General features: G+C 42.7%; 2 protein-coding genes across 2 annotated transcripts in view; both read right to left on the bottom strand.

Annotated features, from left to right (window-relative positions):
• Positions 1–15,459, bottom strand: part of shtn1 (shootin 1) — a gene marked incomplete at its 5' end in the record, with an annotated part of 45,898 nt that extends 30,439 nt beyond the window's left edge. Inside the window, 5 exons of the mRNA XM_084153050.1 lie at positions 7,567–7,661; positions 11,140–11,200; positions 11,840–11,892; positions 15,296–15,361; positions 15,450–15,459. Coding sequence (XP_084009176.1) covers positions 7,567–7,661; positions 11,140–11,200; positions 11,840–11,892; positions 15,296–15,361; positions 15,450–15,459 — 285 coding nt within the window. The remainder of the gene's footprint in view (positions 1–7,566; positions 7,662–11,139; positions 11,201–11,839; positions 11,893–15,295; positions 15,362–15,449) is intronic.
• A 1,522-nt stretch (positions 15,460–16,981) lies between these two features.
• Positions 16,982–21,661, bottom strand: part of LOC311110706 (V-type proton ATPase subunit B, brain isoform-like) — a 43,082-nt gene continuing 38,402 nt past the window's right edge. Inside the window, exons 10-14 of the mRNA XM_084153263.1 lie at positions 20,298–20,448; positions 19,658–19,740; positions 19,375–19,479; positions 19,153–19,282; positions 16,982–17,995 (exon numbers count right to left, since the gene is read on the bottom strand). Coding sequence (XP_084009389.1) covers positions 17,853–17,995; positions 19,153–19,282; positions 19,375–19,479; positions 19,658–19,740; positions 20,298–20,448 — 612 coding nt within the window. The 3' untranslated portion in view covers positions 16,982–17,852. The remainder of the gene's footprint in view (positions 17,996–19,152; positions 19,283–19,374; positions 19,480–19,657; positions 19,741–20,297; positions 20,449–21,661) is intronic.

Here is a 21,661-nt window from a genome sequence, read left to right as displayed (position 1 = left end):
CAAAACATGTCTGCAGCATTGAAGGTGCCCAAGAACACAGCGGCCTCCATCATTCTTAAATGGAAGATGTTTGGAACCATCAAGAATCTTCCTAGAGCTGGCCGCCCGGCCAAACTGAGCAATCGGGGGAGGAGGGCCTTGGTCAGGGAGGTGACCAAGAACCAAATGGTCACTCTGACAGAGCTCCAGAGTTCCTCTGTGGAGATGGGAGAACCTTCCAGAAGGACAACCATCTCTGCAGTACTCCACCAATCAGGCCTTTATGGTAGAGTGGCCAGACGGAAGCCACTCCTCAGTAAAAGGCACATGACAGCCCGCTTGGAGTTTGCCAAAAGGCATCTAAAAGACTAAGTCCATGAGAAACAAGATTCTCTGGTCTGATGAAATCAAGATTGAACTCTTTGGTCTGAATGCCAAGCGTCACGTCTGGAGGGAACCTGGCACCATCCCTACAGTAAAGCATGGTGGTGGTAGCATCATGCTGTGGGGATGTTTTTCAGCGGCAGGGACTGGGATGATGGCGCTGGAGTGCAATGATGGCGCCGGAGGGGATGGCTGCCGTTTTATAGACTCTTAACCAATCTTGCTATTTTGTGTGTTTTTTCGCATTGTCTGTAACTTATTTTGTACATAATGTTGCTGCTACCGTCTCTTATGACCGAAAAGAGCTTCTGGACATCAGAACAGCAATTACTCACCTTGAACTGGATGACATTTTTTTATTTTATGAGTCGGACGAGAGGGATTTTCTCCAGACACCCGACAGGACCCTCATTCCCGTCATTCACAGTAGAAAGAAAAGGAGATATCGCGGTAGGAGATCGGGGTGCTTGGTTAGGAGCCCGCGACGAGTGGCTAATCTGCCTTTGCCATCGATACTATTGGCCAACTTATTACAATCGCTTGATAATAAAGTGGACGAACTACAGGCACGAATATCCTACCAACGGGACATTAAAAACGGTAATATCTTATGTTTCACCGAGTCGTGGCTGAACGATGACATGAATAACATACAGCTGGCGGGTTTTACACTGTATCGGCAGGATAGAACAGCAGCCTCTGGTAAAACAAGGGGTGGCGGTCTATGTATATTTGTAAACAACAGCTGGTGCACGATATCTAAGGAAGTCTCAAGGTTTTGCTCGCCTGAGGTAGAGTATCTCATGATAAGCTGTAGACCACACTATCTACCAAGAGAGTTTTCATCTATATTCTTTGTAGATGTCTATTTACCACCGATGCTGGCACTAAGACCACACTCAATGAACTGTATACGGCCATAAGCAAACAGGAAAACGCTCATCCAGAGGTGGCACGCCTAGTGGCCGGGGAATTTAATGCAGGGAAACTTAAATCCGTTTTACCTCATTTCTACCAGCATGTTAAATGTGAAAGCAGAAGGGAAAAAAACTCTAGACCACCTTTACTCCACACACAGAGACGCGTACAAAGCTCTTCCTCGCCCTCCATTTGGATCTGACCATAATTCTATCCTCCTGCTTACAAGCAAAAACTAAAGCAGGTAGCACCAGTGACTCGGTCAATAAAAAAGTGGTCAGATGAAGCAGATGCTAAGCTACAAGACTGTTTTGCTAGCACAGACTGGAATATGTTCCGGGATTCTTCCGATGGCATTGAGGAGTACACCACATCAGTTACTGGCTTCAAATCAAATCAAATCAAATTGTATTTGTCACATACACGTGTTTAGCAGATGTTATAGCGGGTGTAGCGAAATGCTTGGGCTTCTAGCTCCGACAGTGCAGTAATATCTAACAAGTAATAGCTAACAATTTCACAACATATACCCAAAACACACAAAACTAGTAAGGAATGGGATTTAAGAATATATACATATATGGATAAGCAATGACAGAGCGGCATGGACTAAGATACAGTAGAATGTTATAGAATAGAATGCAGTATATACATATGAGATGAGTAGTCCTAGATATGTAAACATTATTAAAGTGACTAGTGTTCCATTTCTTAAAGTGGACAGTGATTTCAATAGGCAGAAGCAGCCTCTAATGTGCTAGTGATGGCTATTTAACAGTCTGATGGCCTTGAGATAGAAGCTGTTTTTCATTCTCTCGGTCCCAGCTTTGAAGCACCTGTACTGACCTCGCCTTCTGGATGATAGCGGGGTGAACAGGCAGTGGCTCGGGTGGTTGATGTCCTTGATGATCTTTTTGGCCTTCCTGTGACATCGGGTGCTGTATGTATCTTGGAGGGCGGGTAATTTGCCCCCGGTAATGCGTTCGGCAGACCGAACCACCCTCTGGAGAGCCCTGCGGTTGTGGGTGGTGCAGTTGCCGTACCAGGCGGTGGTACAGCCCGACAGGATGCTCTCAATTGTGCATCTGTAAAAGTTTGTGAGGGTTTTAGGTGCTAAGCCAAATTTATTCAGCCTCCTGAGGTTGAAGAGGCTCTGTTGCGCCTTCTTCACCACACTGTCTGTGTGGGTGGACCATTTCAGTTTGTCGGTGATGTGTACGCCAAGGAACCTGAAGCTTTCCACCTTCTCCACTGCGGTCCCGTCGATGTGGATAGGGGGGTGCACCCTCTGCTGTTTCCTGAAGTCCACAATCATCTCCTTTGTTTTGTTGATGTTGAGTGAGAGGTTATTTTCATGGCACCACACTCCCAGAGCCCTCACCTCCTCCCTGTAGACGGTCTCGTCATTGTTGGTAATCAAGCCTACTACTGTTGTGTCGTCTGCAAACTTGATGATTGAGTTGGAGGTGTGCTTGGCCACACATTCTTGGGTGACAGGAGGGGGCTGAGCACGCACCCTTGTGGGGCCCCAGTGTTGAGGATCAGCGAAGTGGAGATGTTGTTTCCTACCTTCACCACCCGGGGGCGGCCTGTCAGGAAGTCTAGGATCCAGTTGCACAGGGCGGGGTTCAGACCCAGGGCCTCGAGCTTAATGATGAGCTTGGAGGGTACTATGGTTTTGAATGCTGAGGTATAGTTAATAAGTGCATCGATGACGTCGTCCCCACAGTGACTGTACGTACATACCCCAACCAGAAGCCATGGATTACAGGCAACATCCGCACTGAGCTAAAGGGTAGAGCTGCCGCTTTCAAGGAGCGGGACTCTAACCCGGAAGCTTATAAGAAATCCCGCTATGCCCTCCGACGAACCATCAAACAGGCAAAGCGTCAATACAGGACTAAGATCGAATCGTACTACACCGGCTCCGACGCTCGCTGGATGTGGCAGGGCTTACAAACTATTACAGACTACAAAGGGAAGCTGCCCAGCAACACGACCCTCCCAGATGAGCTAATTACTTCTATGCTCGCTTTGAGGCAAGTAACACTGAAACATGCATGAGAGCATCAGCTGTTCCGGATGACTGTGTGATCACGCTCTTCGTAGCCGATGTGAGTAAGACCTTTAAACAGGTCAACATTCACAAGGGCGCAGGGCAAGACGGATTACCAGGACGTGTACTCCGAACATGCGTTGACCAACTGGAAAGTGTCTTCACTGACATTTTCTCCCTGTCTGAGTCTGTAATACCAATATGTTTCAAGCAGACCACCATAGTCCCTGTGCCCAAGAACACTAACCTGCCTAAATGACTACCGACCCGTAGCACTCATGTCTGTAGCAATGAAGTGTTTGAAAGGCTGGTCATGGCTCACATCAACACCATTATCCCAGAAACCCTAGACCCACTCCAATTTGCAAATCGCAGCAACAGATCCACAGATGATGCAATCTCTATTGCGCTCCACACTGCCCTTTCACACCTGGACAAAAGGAACACCTATGTGAGAAAGCTATTCATTGACTACAGCTCAGCGTTCAACACCATAGTGCCCTCAAAGCTCATCACTAAGCTAAGGACCCTGGGACTAAACACCTCCCTCTGCAACTGGATCCTGGACTTCCTGACGGGCCACCCCCAGGTGGTAAGGGTAGGTAACAACACATCCGCCACGCTGATCCTTAACACGAGGGCCCCTCAGGGGTGCGTGCTCAGACCCATCCTGTACTCACTGTTCACTTATGACTGCATGGCCAGGCACGACTCCAACACCATCATTAAGTTTGCCGATGACACAACAATGGTAGGCCTGATCACCGACAACGACGAGACAGCCTATAGGGAGGAGGTCAGAGACCTGGCCGTGTGGTGCCAGGACAACAACCTCTCCCTCAGCGTGACCAAGACAAAGGAGATGATTGTGGACTACAGAACAAAGAAGAGGACCGAGCACGCCCCCATTCTCATCGACGGAGCTGTAGTGGAGCAGGTTGAGAGCTTCAAGTTCCTTGGTGTCCACATCACCAACAAACTAACATGTTCCAAGCACACCAAGACAGTCATGAAGATGGCACGACAAAACCTATTCCCCCTAAGGAGACTGAAAAGATTTGGCATGGGTCCTCAGATCCTCAAAAGTTTCTACAGCTGCACCATCGAGAGCATACTGACTGGTTGCATCACTGCCTGGTATGGCAACTGCTCGCCCTCCGACCGCAAGGCACCACAGAGGGTAGTGCATACGGCCCAGTACATCACTGGGACCAAGCATCCTGCCATCCAGGACCTCTATACCAGGTGGTGTCAGAGGAAGGCCCTACAAATTGTCAAAGACACCAGCCACCCTAGTCATAGACTGTTCTCTCTGCTACCGCACGGCAAGCGGTACCGGAGCGCCAAGTCTAGGTCCAAGAGGCTTCTAAACAGCTTCTACCCCCAAGCCATAAGACTCCTGAACATCTAATGAAATGGCTACCCAGACTATTTGCATTGCCCCCTCACCCCTCTTTTACGCTGCTGCTACTCTCTGTTTATTATCTATGCATAGTCAATTTAATTATTCTACCTACATGTACATATTACCCCAATTACCTCGACAAACCGGTGCCCCCGCACATTGACTCGGTACCGGTACCCCCTGTATATAGCCTTGCTATTGTTATTATTACTGCTGCTCTTATTTTCTTTTTTTTTCTTTCTTAAAACGGCATTGTTGGTTAAGGGCTTGTAAGTAAGCATTTCACTGTAAGGTTTACACCTGTTGTATTCAGCGCATGTGACCAATACAATTTGATTTGATTTGATTTGAGACTAGTCAGGATTGAGGGAAAGATGAATGGAGCAAAGTACAGAGAGATCCTTGATGAAAACCTGCTCCAGAGCCCTCAGGACCTCAGACTCGGGCGAAGGTTCACCTTCCAACAGGACAACAACCCTAAGCACACAGCCAGGACAACGCAGGAGTGGCTTTGGGACAAGTCTCTGAATGTTTTTGAGTGGCCCAGCCAGAGCCTGGACTTGAAACTGATCGAACATCTCTGGAGAAACTTGAAAATAGCTGTGCAGCTAAGCTCCCCATCCAACCTGACAGAGCTTGAGAGGATCTGCAGAGAAGAATGGGAGAAACTCCCCAAATACAGGTGTGCCAAGCTTGTAGTGTCATACCCAAGAAGACTCAAGGCTGTAATCGCTGCCAAAGGTGCTTCAACAAAGTACTGAGTTAAGGGTCTGAACACTTATGTAAATGTTATATTTCCATATTTAATTTTTTATACATTTGCAAAAATGTCTAAAAACCTGTTTTTGCTTTGTCATTATGGGGTATTGTGTGTAGATTGATGAGGGGAAAAAAACAATTTAATCAATTTTAGAATAAAGCTGTAACGTAACAAAATGTGGAAAAAGTCAAGGGATCTGAATACTTTCCGAATGCACTGTATACAGTACAAAAGTATGTGGACATCCCTTCAAATTAGTGTTGGGAGCCGCACACAAGCCTAAGATCACCATGCGCAATGCCAAGCGTTGGCTGGAGGGGTGTAAAGCTCGCCACCATTGGACTCTGGAGCAGTGGAAACGCGTTCTCTGGAGTGATGAATCATGCTTCACCATTTGGCAGTCTGACGGACAAATCTGGGTATGGCGGATGCCAGGAGAACGCTACCTGCCCGAATGCATAGTGCCAACTGTAAAGTTTGGTGGAGGAGGAATAATGGTCTGGGGCTGTTTTTCATGGTTCGGGCTAGGCCCCTTAGTTCTAGTGAAGAGAAATCTTAACACTACAGCATGCAATGACAATCTATACGATTCTGTGCTTCCAACTTTGAGGCAACAGTTTGGGGAAGGCCCTTTCCTGTTTCAGCATGACAATGCCTCTGTGCACAAAGCGAGGTCCATACAGAACCGGTTTGTCGAGATCGGTGTGGAAGAACTTGACTGGCCTGCACAGAGCCCTGACCTCAACTCCATCTAACACCTTTGGGATGAATTGGAACGCCGACTGCGAGCCAGGTCTAATCGCCCAAAATCAATACCCGACCTCACTAAGGCTCTTGTGGCTGAATAGAAGCAAACCCCCACAGCAATGTTCCAACATCTAGTGGAAAGCCTACCCAGAAGAGTGGAGGCTGTTTTAGCAGCAAAGGGAGGACCAACTCCATATTAATGCCCATGGTTTTGGAATGAGATGTTCGACAAGCAGTTGTCCACATACTTTTGGTAATGTAGTGTATCATACTTTTTATGTTTATACTTTACAGATATACATTTTAATTATGTAGTTGTCAAAATATATAGTAGACAAACCAGTATACATGTCAAATATATAGGTTTACCAAACGTTTATGTGATCATCAATTAAGAGCACGCTGATTAAGTAATAGTAAAATGTATTTGAACAAAAGAGAAGATCATTATATCAAAAGTAATGTGATCATTGCATTGTGCAAGGCAATTACTTTATGTGAACATGTATTGCAATGTGAAACACTGATTAAGTTTGGTGAAAAAGTGACTATGATTTTGTGTGTTGTACTTAGTCAATTGAAAATATGCTTAGAGTTTTGAAACAACTGTTTTGAGTTTTGTACTAGGAGTTGTGAAAATGTATCACATACTGTACTTGTGAAAATTGCACCAAAGCAAAAAAATAATAAACTGTAATCAAATAGCATTTCAAATTTTATAAAATATGCATATACATAGATGGCCATATGGATGCCCAATAGCAACTGTAATAACATCAACTAATCCTTATGCAATGATCACCATCAGAGTTTTTCCCAGAACATAATTTTTTAATAAACAATATTATAGCAAAAACATTCATATGTGTAGAAAGCACAGCTGCATGTAGCCCACCATGCCTGGCTGGGACTGGATTGTTGGGAGGAGGAGGAGGAGGAGGAGGAGGAGGAGGAGGAGGAAGAGGAGGAGGAGGAGAAGGAGGTATTGTACAGAAGCTCTCTCCCACCCCTGGCAGAACTGCCAGGTGGAAACAGAAGTCTTCTGTCCAAAGAATTGTGTGGGTAATGATTAGAGTGATGAGTCCAGCATCAGCGGGCTGAGAAATCACTCTGCCCACTCTGAATCAGACCTAAACATTTGGCAAGCATTTCACAAAATAACTGTGCCCTGGATTACAGGACCAATTTTTGGACAGAAATTTTTTTGCACAAAGATTTATGGTGTCTACATAGAAATTAGGAGCAATATTTGTTTCACGGGAAGAATTGGGAGCATACAATGAGCTAATTCCTTCATTGCTCGTTAGGCTGACCCACCTTGGAGGCCAGCGCTTCCACACTCTGTCTGCATGTCCTCTCTATGTCCAGGTTCTCCTGAATGCTGTTGACCTCTTCAATGACCATGTGGGACACTGTAGGAGAGTGAGAGAAACAACACTGTTGAACACCTCCAATCCGGCGTAAACATTGTGTAGTGCGTTTTTTTCTTTATCTGTGGTTGATAGAATTGGGGCCTAAGTAATTTATCTATTTTGATCAATAGCAGAGTTACACTACAGAGGTAGACCTACACTAGATTTCTTGTTGGCATACTGTAGGCAACATTTTTGCCATGTGGTCTGATCCTAAGGTTCACCTTATAGAGCCCCACAGTGGAGGTGTCATAATACCCATAAAACCTAGCGATCAAACAGGGAAATGGTTCCAATCGTTTTCCCACCATAAATGTTTCCCATAGGGGATTTTAAAAACACTTAAAATAAGGGCTGTGTTTAGTGTAGGCTTACCCTGGCGTGACATTTTGATAACCACGTAAATCTCTCTCGGACAAGGTGACTTTTACCAATATATTTGGTTCTATTTACTCTCAGATTCGAAAATGCTAATTAGCATCAAAGTAGACATCATGTAAAACTACAAATCCCTGCAAGCTCCTGCACGTCATCTCTAGCTGACACCTTTGTTTAAACTTACACATGACAGTTTACAGAATTGTCCATTTAAAGAAATGTTGCCAATTTATTCATTTCTACATTTAGCTAACATTAGTTAATCCAGAGATTCTTACCTTTGCCTCGATTCGGCAGTCTCGTCCAGATCATCATGGCATTTGTAGTTCTTTATGATAGCCACATTAGCAGCTAATTAGCATTTCATTTTTGGGTGGGTAAATACAGGTGAATATATTGATAAAAGTCACCTTGTCCTAGAGAGATTTACACAGTTATCAAAACGTCACGCCAGGGTAAGCGTACACGAAACACAGACCTTATTTTAAGGGTTTCTAAGATCCCCTATGGGAAAAATGTATGGTGGAAAAATGATTGGAACCATTTCCCTGTTTGACAGCTAGGTTTTATGGGTATTATTTTACATTTACATTTTAGTCATTTAGCAGACGCTCTTATCCAGAGCGACTTACAGGAGCAATTAGGGTTAAGTGCCTTATGACTCATACTGTGGAACTCTATTGGAGCTCATATCTTTATGTTTCAATCTTGAATATCATAAATATATATTTTTTTACATGTCTTTGGTTGGAAATATTCAGTTGCATTTACAACTAGCTTTCCATCCCAAGGTTAGAGGTAACGTAAACCCTGAAGGATGAGACGACTAGGGCATTGTGCACTTCTTATGCGCTCTTTACAAAACAAGCCAAACAAGATAAACATTAGCATTTCTGTTGACTCACTTACTGTGGAATCTGATACTTTTGCTACATTTACTAAGAAATGTACTCATGTCAACACAAGGTCACAACACTTGACAATATAAGTACGTATGTTTGTGTTTTCTTTTGTGTCAGAGATTTGCCATGAACCACGTATATTCTCTTGTCAATTTAAAAGTAAGTTGACTAATATTACTAATGAACTGAGGTCTTATTTATTCTGCTTTTTGGAAAAATCCCTATGAACTATGAAAACACATTTGAGACTATGTAAAACCACTATAGGAAGGTCAAAGAAAACAATCTCCCTGCAACAATGGGTGCATTTTATTACAATTTAATTAATGTCATTGTGTGTTCATGGTCAGATATAGCAAAAGATTATAGAACCATAATGGATCATATCACCAGAGTGGTTAGTTAGTTAGTAGTTGTTGATGGAAATTGTTGATGGAAACTCAAAGGGCATGAGGTTGGATAAAATATTAAAGTTATTTAGGGACCATTCTCTAGCCCCTAATGTAAGACTTTTTAAACTGTGAAGTATAAAAGCTCCCTTTAGCCAGTAAATAAAAGAAAAAATAAAAGAAAACATTCAGACACACTTAATGCTCTAAACGTTGACATCATTTGCAGGCCTAATCACAAACCCCAATGAAAGAGAACAGGCTTACTGCCACTTAACTAATTAAACATTGTGGTGGAAGGGGAAAAATAGGAATTAATGCCGTTAGCACAGACCTATCCCTTCCCAATGACACCTAATTGAAACTTGATGAACGTCTGTGCCTGCGATATCAAAGTTCCTCCTGCACCCTCTCCACATCAGTCATTCAATAGCACTTAGCTGACAGTTTCATCCCAGCATCTCTGTTGCTCTGCTCTTTCACAGACTCCATAATGCCCAACACACTCAACACCAGCAAAGGACGCCTTTAAATAAATTACACGTTAATTGTAATTACTGATAGGCACGGTAAATAAACAGGCCTGGAAGTGGAAGTGGAAAGTGTACAAGTGCAGGGCGACAGGGGTTCTGACACGTCAGAATCGGCAGTCTTAATAGTACGTTTCGGCCTCACCATCATCGCGCCATCTTTTTTCTCCCATCTTTTTCCCTCCTGTCTGGGAAGACAGTGATTACCCCTGTGCCGACGTACGGCATAATGGTATCAGCGCGCAGACAGAGAAGTGAATTAAATTGTATCTGCAGCCGTACTGAAGCCTTGATGAGGGGGCAGATGCCTTTGTGGTCTTATCATTATAACACAATGGTCATGTTGTCATCAACCTTGCCATCGTCAATTGAAAAGACGTGATTGTGTGTTGGGGGCTTTTTTTCTCTCCCTCTTCGCCCCGTCGTTTCGTTGTGAATAGGAGCAATTTTCTCAAAGCTATGAAATCACGTAATAGGTCCTAATATGCAGCTGTTTGGCATAGCAAGGCAGCCTCTATTAAATTGGAAGTCAAACAAAATATGTGTTTTTTGGCTGGAGAAATACTACATGTATGAGCAGAGGCCACATTTATTCAGATACAAATCCCTCGACTGCCGTGATTACATAGAACAACTATTTCAATCATCTCTGACATTTTTATACTTTCAAAAATTCCAGAGATCAAATTACTGTCTTGAGTGGTTTGTGTGATGCATTTTGGTTTTAAGAAAAAATATCCCTGCGAAAAAACACAGAAATGCATTGTATTTCAAGCACATTTGTATGTGCGGAAGGAAACAGTAAAAATGGAGAAGCAGCAGAGAAGATGCTTTAAGTGTCATTTTGCATTCTGAAGACTAGTATTTACAAAAGAAAATCATATGACTATGTTTCTCTGATATAACTGAAGGTTAATCAATTTGAAGGGGCAGCATAAGAGTAAACAAAGCTGTGTTACCGCCTAAAGGGTGTGCCTTTTACCCAAGGTAAATGTCAAACACACACAGTTCATAGTGAGTCCAGGGTTCAAAGGTCACAGCAGCAGAGATAGTGTGGTTGATAGTTGGCATGAAAAGAATGCTATGGTAAACATTACATAACAGAACTGTAGGTGTTTACAGTCCCTCCTATACAATCCCTGACTAGTTTCCAATATGATGCATATGTTACCAGGGGGAAAACAATATCAATCTGATATGCAAGAATATCAGATCAATATTAGATCAAACATTTTTGACGAAAGATGGATTTGACTAAACATTTTCTTTATGTTCTCACCTTTTTGAAACTCTTCAAGCCTTTTGACTGCCTCGTCTCTCTCTGCCTGCATCCGTTGACACTGATATGACCCAATCACAAAAGAGAACAAAACACTTTGACAATATCTATTTTTCATTTACATTAGTGTCCTACCTTCATTGAGCCAGTCTATGAAAGATCATACTCTACTTGAACTCAATCTGAGAATGACATTTTCAGTGGGAGAACAGCTGAGGTCATGAAGATGATGGACTTCTATATAAACCACCACCACATACCTTAAAGTGAAATGATGAAAGCAAAAAATTCAGACTACATTGATATCCCCGAGGCACAATGCATAGAGTACATATTATATGAGATTGAAAGTTTATCACAACAGTATTTAAATCTGATGTGATCATACAATTAATGTTCTCTTTTCTCTCTTGAAAGCATAATAATAAAGCATCTCTCTCGATCTCTTTCTCTCTCGATCTCTTTCTCTCTCACTCTCTCTCTCTCTCTCTCTCTCTCACACACACACACACACACAGTCTCTCTTTCACACATACAATAATTTAAAAAATAAACAAACCTTTATTTTCTTTAATCGATAATCACTATCATTCATTAATTGCAAACACAGTTAAAATTATGCACATCTCCCCAAGACCTCTAGCATGGATACCTATACACATGAACTGAACAGTTATAACAAGCCTTATACAACACTGACCTCCATGGTGTCTCTCTCATGCTGCCTCTGAAGACCCTCATACTCATGGACAGCTGTAGGGACCAAAGGATTGCAGTCACTCATCTTCAACTGTTCATCATCCCATAAGAGGAAACATATTTGAACTCTTATTGGGTTTCTTAAAACAGAACAACCATGTGGAAACATATTTATTCATTCCAACCCAATGACTGGATTCATATCCTAAGTGAAACATGACTATTCCTCACACCAACCTTAAAAATAGTCTCAATGCTCTGCTACATATACTTGAGTTAGTTTAGATTAAAACCACAGAAAATAATGTTTATCAATACAGAAAGACATGGAATAAAGGTTGTTCCAAACCCAGCTGTTTGCTAAGATCATCAGTGTGTCATGAGGGTGCTTTTTTACAAAGTCTGGGCAGACCCATGTATGGTTCGCTCCATAAAGCTGCATCTATGAATGCCTGGATCTTTACAAAGAACTGGATACTGGAATGTATAGCCACTGTGAAAGTAGATCTAAAACATCAACAAAACATGCATTATTTTGATGATCATTTGATGTTGAAGCTCTCCCTTCATGTAGCCTATACCTTGGTCCATTATGTTTCACAGTCAGGAAGCATAACAATAATATATTTCTACACAGTGGTATGATAAAAGTCTACTACTGTACCTTTACTACTAAATGCAGTAGTAAAGGCAGTGCAAATTTGGCCCGCAGGTGGTGTTATGTGGCCCCCAAAGTTTTCTGAGCAAATTAATTAATTAATATTGTTGAATTTTCATTGTTGGATATAAAAAACGGTAAAAACACCAGCAAATCAGCTTCAAGTGATTTTAATTTGGGAAATCTGTTCCCAAGTATTTCCACGAATAATAGAGAGACACGTGATCATAAACAAATGGAAGCAAGATTGATGTTTTATTCCAATATTATATGTTTGGGCTTCTTGCAGTCTACAAATTATTTGTATTTATGTTCCGGCCCCCCGACCATCCGCTCAAGAAAAAATTGGCCCACGGCTGAATATAGTTGATTATCCCTGCCCTAATCTATGAATATCACATGACTGGGAATATAGATATGCATCTCTTGGTCACAGATAAAAAAAGTTAGGGCCGTGGATCAGAAAACCAGTCAGTACCCAATGTGACCACCATTTGCCTCATGCAGCGCGACACATCTCCTTCGTATAAAGATGATCAGGCTGTTTGTTGATTGTGGCCTGTGGAATGTGGTCCCACTCCTCTTTAATGGCTGTGCGAAGTTGCTGGATATTGGCGGGAACTGGAACACGCTATCGTCACGGTATCTCTGTGCATTCAAATTGCCATCGATAAAATGCTATTGTGTTCGTTGTCTGTAGTTTATGCCTACCCATACCATAACCCCACCACCACCATGAGGCACTCTGTTCACAACGTTGACATCAGCCAACCGCTCGCCCACACGACACCATACACACTGTCTGCCATCTGCCCGGTACAGTTGAAACCGGGATTAATCCGTGAAGAGCACACTTCTCCAGCGTGCCAGTGGCCATCGAAGGTGAGCATTTGCCCACTGAAGTCGGTTACGACGCCGAACTGCAGTCAGGTCAAGACCCTGGTGAGGATAATGAGCATGCAGATTAGCTTCCCTGAGACGGTTTCTTACAGTTTGTGCAGAAATTATTTGGTTGTGCAAACCCACAGTTTCATCAGCTGTCCGGGTGGCTGGTCTCAGACGATCCAGCAGGTGAAGAAGCCAGATGTGGAGGTCTTGGGCTGGCGTGATTACACGTGGTCTGCGGTTGTTAGGCCGGTTGGTCGTACTGCCAAATTCTCTAAAATGACGTTGGAGGCGGCTTATGGTTGAGAAATTCACATTAAATTCTCTGGCAACAGCTCTGGTGAACATTCAGTCAGCATGCCAATTGCACGCTCCTTTAAAACTTGAGACATCTGTGGCATTGTGTTGTGTGGCAAAACTGCACATTTTAGAGTGGCCTTTTAATGTCCCCAGCACAAGGTGCACCTGTGTAATGATCATGCTGTTTAATAAGCCTCTGTTTTATGCCACACCTGTCAGGTGGATGGAATATCTTGGCAAAGGAGAAATGTTCACTAACAGGGATGTAAACAAATTTGTGCACCAAATTTGAGAGAAATAAGCTTTTTGTGTGTATGGAAAATTTCTGGAATCTTTTATTTCAGCTCATGAAACATGGGACCAACACCTTACATGTTGCATTTTATATTTCTGTTCAGTGTATATGTAACATAATCAGCATTGGTTGCTTAGTAGACACCCTACTGTGAGGCACTGTGCATTCATATTTAAATCTGAAAACCAGGTCAAGTACTTATTCCTGTAGGGTCCAACATTCAGGTCACGTGCTTACTCAACACTGCTGCTCTTACACCACATCATGCTGGCTAGCCGCACCCTACCCCCAACGTCTCCCCACTCTGAATGCAGTGATTCATTTTTGCTGGAGTTGCACACTCAATGTGTATTCATATGGTGTTCCAAATAATATTCTGGTGATTCAGAGGGCACCTCAGACTACACTGACCTCGTATGGAACTTTTGTTATTCCCCCTTACAACGTGTCGGAAAACGTTTATTGAATAAAGAAATATGAGGAACTGAAAGACAGTTTAAATCAAGGGAGATGACCATCCGTTGTGAATTCATGTATGTTTTGTGGTGAGAGAAATAAGCCTAGAACTTCTGAGGAAGTTCTGAGGCGTCATTGTCATTCTGGGTGGGTGTTTCTTTAGCCATTTATATTATATATATAAATACCTTTAACAATCAGAGTTATTTGTATCTGAACTCAGAATGTTAAAGGGATAGTTCGGGATTTTGGCAAATTACTATGCGTCCAGTATGAAGGAAATTGTATAGGTAGCTTCACGAGCCAACGCTAGACTTCCAGTCATTGAGCTAACGCTCGTTAGCCAGCAACTTTCTTCAAAATGAACGCATAGACAAACATAAAAATGGCATCCACGAGTTCATCTTCCTCTGGAGATGTAGATAAAGGGCCTCTTCGCAAAAATCCCTAACTATTCCTTTAAAACGTCTACTCTTTTTATTCAATAGATATGGCAAGGGCTCTCTTCAGCAAGGGCATATGAAAAACGTGTACAAAATAAACAAAAAGCCATTGAAAACATTGATAAGACCCCTCAGATAAAGTCCTAGGCTACATTATTCCTTACACAATTTGCCCTTGCCCTGAACGCAACAGCGCTCTAACTAATGAGAGTACTAAACTGCACAGATACAAATGAAGACAGAAAAAGTCCTATACATTTCATTCAAATTAGGTTACATTCAATAGGCTACGTATCCATGTTGAATGTCAACGGTTAACGGGCAGGCTATGAAAGAGCTGGAGTCATTGAACTGCAAATACATAACGAATATTTCGAACAGAAACACTAACCTAGCCATGCGACTAAGAAGAACTCTTACCTTGATTGGACAGCTCTGTAATGAGTTTCATTTTATATAGTTCATCTGGGGCCGCCATTGTGAGAAATTATATAATTTACAGTACACATCGAGGTGGTTACACATTACGTGCAACAGGAAATGATAATTTGACACACCTGTGCACACATCTCACCTTTGGCCATTGTCAAATCTGATCTAGGCTTCGAATGCGTGTTTTTTCCCCTGATCAACTGTTTGTTGACTTGGACCTACAGTGCATTCGGAAAGTATGCACGGAAAGTATACTTTTTCCACATTTTGTTACGTTACAGCCTTATTCTAAAATTGATTACATCGTTTTCCCCCTCATCAATCTACACACAATACCACATAATGCCGAAGCAAAAACAGGTTTTTTGAGATTTTTGCAAATGTATAAAAAAAAGAAACTTAAATATAACATTTACATAAGTATTCAGACCCTTTACTCAGATCTTTGTTGAAGCACCTTTGGCAGCGACTACAGCCTCGAGTCTTCTTGGCTATGATGCTACAAGCTTGGCACACCTGTATTCTTGGAGTTTCTCCCATTATTATCTGCAGATACTCTGAAGCTCTGTCAGGTTGGATGGGTAGAGTCGCTGCACAGCACAGCTATTTTCAGGTCTCTCCAGAGATGTTAGATCGGGTTCAAATCCAGGCTCTGTCTGGGACACTCAAGGACATTCAGAGACTTGTCCCGAAGCCACTACTGCGTTGTCTTGGCTGTGTGCTTAGGGTCGTTGTCCTGTTGGAAGGTGAACCTTCGCCCCAGTCTGAGGTCCTGGGCGCTCCGGAGCAGGTTTTTATCATGGATCTCTCTGTACTTTGCTCCGTTCATCTTTCCCTCAATCCTGAATAGTCTCCTAGTGCCTGCCGCTGAAAAACATCCCCACAGCATGATGCTGCCACCACCATGCTTCACCTTAGGGATGGTGCCAGGTTTCCTCCAGATGTGACACTTGGCATTCATGCCAAAGACTTCCATCTTGGTTTCATCAGACCAGAGAATCTTGTTTCTCATGGTCTGAGAGTCATTTATGATGGAGGCCACTGTATTATTGGGGACCTTTAATGCTTGCAGACATTTTTTGGTACCCTTCCCCAGATCTGTGCCTCGACACAATCCTGTCTCGGAGCACTACGGACAATTCCTTCGACCTCATTGCTTGATTTTTGCTCTGACATGCACTGTCAACTGTGGGACCTTATATAGACAGGTGCGTGCCTTTCCAAATCATGCCCAATCAATTTAATTTACCACAGGTGGACTCCAATCAAGTTGTAAAAACATTTCAAGGATGATCAACGGAAACAGGATGCACCTGAGCTCATTTGAGACTCATAGGAAAGGGTCTGAATACTTACGTAAATGTGATATCAGTTTTTTATTTTTAATACATTTGCAGAAATTTCTAAAATACCTCTTTTCACTTTGTAATTGTGGGGTATTGTGTGTAGATTGATGAGGGGAAAAAATAACTTCATCCATTTTAGAATAAGGCTGTAATTTAACAAAATGTGGAAAAAGTCAAGGGGTCTGAACACTTTCCAAATGCACTGTATATATGGTTTATGACGGCCAATTCATATTCAAAATAATGTTGGCTAAGTGTGTGAAAAACGACCAACCTCAACATTAGTTGTGTGCATTGTCTGGTGGGATTACAAACATGTCACCCCTCATAATTCTAATATAATTTATTTATGGGCAGGAAAACACAGGAATCAATATAACAAACACACAGATCCGATTTCTGCAAACAAAGAGAATTAGCAATGCAACATGGGAATGGTTAGTATTATTTTTCTTTTAACAGCACATACATACAGCAAACAATGTAAACATTTTCTTTCGATAGTAATTACACCAAGCAACAGAGGCCAAAAAGAAATAAGCAATCACAGTTCACACAAAGGTCTAGATCTACAATAGACAATTTCAAATGGCCCAAAAGTTTGTCAAATATCAAAACTCTTACCTCAAGCCTATAAAAGTAAACATTTAAGTACCAATGATGTTCAGTCTACTAAATTAAAGTACGTCATGACACTTTCCTGACCTCCTGGGTGTTTGGTGAAGTCCTACAATTTCAGATATGGTTAACAAGTAATTTCCCCTCATCTGAAATAAGTGATTGAAGTGCTATCTTCAGGGTGACTAACAAACATATTGGACAAATTCAAACCATTGAAAATGTAAAAGAGAACATACCAATTCCCGTCGAGCTCTAATGTATAGGATGTTTTTATATTTTTGGAAGGTTTAATTTAGGTGGGGACAACATTCCATGAACAAAACCTAGCAGTAACATAACCCAATAAATAACAGGATCATTCTTTGATTTAAGTTCACATCTCTGAACAAAATGTAGAGATACAATCACAGACACTATCCATACGCATTTCTGGACACAGATACAGTAGAATACATCTACAGAGGGAGCGGAGATCATTTTGCTCTGTTCTCTGAGTGGTTGGGGGGGGGGGGGGGGTCAACACTGGTCTAAGGGAGTGAGAGGGTTGGGAGGGTGGAGTCAGAGCATCCGAAAGGTGCTCAGTGACGAGCGGCAGACTCCCTGGGGTAGAACTCGGCCAGGGTGCTCTGGGGAATCCTCTTCAGCATCTCTTTGGGGAAGATTCGTAACAGCTGCCAGCCAATGTCCAGGGTCTCATAGACGGTCCTGTTGTCATAGGGGCCTGAGGGGTGAGGTGACAGCGTTTTAGGTCTCAAATGCTATGACATTTCACAATATTCCTTATGACGACTAGTTGTCAATTGACTCATTCAGTGGTTTTAATAGGAGTATGAATACAACAATATTCCCCAGTGATTCAGATCTTTTTCATAACACTTGTTTTAGTCAACGTCAGGTCATGGAGCTAACATGTCTGAAATGCACCCCACCCTAACTCACAGCTTACTCTGTCGGAAAGATATCATTGATAGACTAGATATTAAGTCAATCATATGGTGTCACAACAGGTTTAAATGCAGTAGATCCCCATGATGCATAGCCTACAATAGTGCAATCCCTAGTTTTCAATCTAATCAAATCACATTTAATTGGTCGCATACACATATTTAGCAGATGTTATTGCGGGTGTAGCGAAATGCTTGTAAATCATCTGAAGGACAAGACGACTGAACGGCAGGCTCTTGTTCTTTGCCCAAAAGATGGCTCCATTTGTCTATGTTTCAACAGAGAAGGGATGCAAAAGTCTGACATGATACTTGCATTTCATGGTATTTTAATTTAATTCAATTCAGTAGACTCATCAATTCTAATGAGACACATTTTTTCATCTCCATTTTAATATCACACTTGAATGATAACGCTATGCAGGCTGGATTTCTGGTAATAAGGACCTAGGGCAACACAAAATGGGTCAACGATTTCAAGGAATTACTAGAATAAAGGTAGCATAAACATAAGATACAGGAAAAGCCAAGGTGGCAAAGGTATAATATCTTATATTTAATGTAACAGTATTTAGACAAGTAAATAAACTCACCAGACAAGATCTCAGAGCAGGAGAGGGTCAATGACCTGGCCGAGTGCAGCCTAATGCCTCCCACTTAACGGTGTGAAAAGACCGCCAACACTCCCATTTATTCTGTTACCAAATACTTGACCCGGGGGAATGTCACATACAGTGCGGTTGCCGTGCCCCTGTTTTCACCTTTTGATTTTATACAACTAGAATTTCAGGTCGTTATTGTAAAAGAGGGTGTGTTCTCAATGACTTACCTGGTTCAATAAAGGTTAAAATATTTAAATAATTTCAATAGCCATGCGCTCTGGTTGTGGTGCTACTGTCATAGGTGGAGTCTCATCTGTTTTCCAGTGTCTTACCCTGAGCGATGAAGTTCTTCTCAAACTTCTGCAGGAACTCCAGGTAGAGCAGATCATCGGAGGTGAGGGCCTCCTCTCCGACTACGGCCTTCATGGCCTGCACGTCCTTACCAATGGCATAGCAGGCATACTGAGAGGGACAGAGAGCTGAAGTTGTTCTATGCAACAAATTATTCATGTTATAGAGAATCTTTTGGCAGTGTGCAGAGTGACAATAACTACCAGCTGGTTGGAGACATCAGCATGGTCTTTACGGGTCATTCCTTCACCGATAGCGGACTTCATCAACCGAGACAGAGAGGGCAGCACATTGATGGGTGGGTAGATCTGAAGGGAAAACATGAAGTAATAGAAGTCAAGTCAATATTCAACAAAGAAGTAGTAAACAAATTATCATTGGACAATTGTCAGGAGAGAGAATGACAGTACTCAATAGCTAGATACACTACTCAATAGCAAGGTCACAAGGGGTTGGTTGGAGACGTATAAGCGAGAATGGGAATACCTGTCTGTTGTGCAGCTGTCTGTCCACATAGACCTGTCCCTCAGTGATGTACCCAGTGAGATCAGGAATGGGATGGGTGATATCTGGAAAACACAGTTTACATGGAGGTCAACGTCAAGAGATAATATCCAGGGTTCAAGTCACGCTAAATCAAGTGGCCTATATCAAACCGATACAGGCCCATATTCAAAACACATGCACTGAGCACGGTCCTAGATCACTTCGCCCAAAATAAATACATTGAACCAGGCATACACTTTAAATGTCTACAACTTACAGTAGAATGCCTAGATACTGAAAGGCAGATCCAATGTATAGTTTTTAAAGCGTTTCCCATTTTAAGGACATTACAATAAGTGTTTTGACCTACATCCGCAACTTGCGAGGATAGTGCTCTAAAATATGATGGCACAAATGTTCCTCTGATGTTAAAAAGAGGGGACTACCATTCAAAAACAGATTGGAGGCCCATCAAAGATGTTGCTATCGTAACGGAAAGCATTCAAAAATATCAGCCGAAACAGGAGATTCAACGGAATTGCTCATGTAAAAAAAGTTAATAAATAAAACTTTAATAAATACATTATTTTTTAAATAGATCTAGGTTGTTTTTCCTCTGAGAAAAGCCGGCATGTCATACCATCGTTGGGCATGGTGAGAATGGGTATCTGAGTGATGGAGCCGTTCCTGCCCTCCACTCTGCCGGCACGCTCGTAGATGGTGGCCAGATCAGTGTACATGTAACCAGGAAAACCACGACGGCCAGGGACCTCCTCTCTGGCAGCTGACACCTGGGGAGACATGAGACAAACAAGTGAGCCATAAGTGGAATCAGGGTATAACAGATGGGACCCTGAACACAAACTCCACTTCTGAACACTTAATTGTAACAGCGTATGACTGAATCAATGAGCATGAACTCATTGATTCATTCATAGCAGGGTTTCTGAAACCTCGGTCCTCAGGACCCCAAGGGGTGCACATTTTGGTATTTGCCCTAGCACTACACAGCTGATTCAAAAATAGTCAACTAATGATCAAGCTTTGATCATTTGAGTCAGCTGTGTAGTGTTAGGGAAAAAACCAAAACGTGCACCCCTTGGGGTCGCAAGGCGACACACACACAGTGCATTCAGAAAGTATTCAGAACCCTTTACTTTTTCCACATTTTGTTACGTTACAGCCTCATTCTAAAATTGATTAAATTGTTTTTTTCCCCCCTCAATCTGGCTGGGCCACTTAAAGACATTCAGAGACTTGTCCCAAAGCCACTCCTGCGTTGTCTTGGCTGTGTGCTTAGGGTCGTTGTCTCGTTGGAAGGTGAACCTTCGCCCCAGTCTGAGGTCCTAAGCCCTCTGGAGCAGGTTTTCATTAAGGATCTCTGTACTTTGCTCCGTTCCTGATTAGTCTCCCAGTCCCTGAAAAACATCCCCACAGCATGATGCTGCCACCACCATGCTTCACCGTAGGGATGGTGCCAGTTTCCTCCAGACATGACGATTGGCATTCAGGCCAAAGACTTCAATCTTGGTTTCATCAGACCAGAGAATCTTGTTTGTCATGGTCTGAGAGTCCTTTAGGTGCCTTTTGGCAAACTCCAAGCGGACTGTCATGTGCCTTTTACTTCCGTCTGGCCACTCTACCATAAAGGCCTGATTGGTGGAGTGCTGCAGAGATGGTTGTCCTTCTGGAAGTTTCTCCCATCTCTACAGAGGAACTCTGGAGCTCTGTCAGTGACCATCGGGTTCATGGTCACCTCCCTGACCAAGGACCTTCTCCCCCGATTGCTCAGTTTGGCCGTGGCCAGCTCTAGGAAGAGTCTTGGTGCTTCCAAACTTCTTCCATTTAAGAATGATGGAGGCCACTGTGTTCTTGGGGACCTTCAATGCTACAGAAATGTTTTGCTACCCTTCCCCAGATCTGTGCCTCGACCCAATCCTGTCACGGAGCTCTATGGACAATTCCTTTGACTTCATGGCTTGGTTTTTGCTCTGACATGCACTG

Source organism: Coregonus lavaretus (assembly GCF_964263955.1).
Source record: "Coregonus lavaretus genome assembly, chromosome: 36".
Taxonomy (NCBI): domain Eukaryota; kingdom Metazoa; phylum Chordata; class Actinopteri; order Salmoniformes; family Salmonidae; genus Coregonus; species Coregonus lavaretus.
This window is presented reverse-complemented; position numbering and strand designations above follow the sequence as displayed.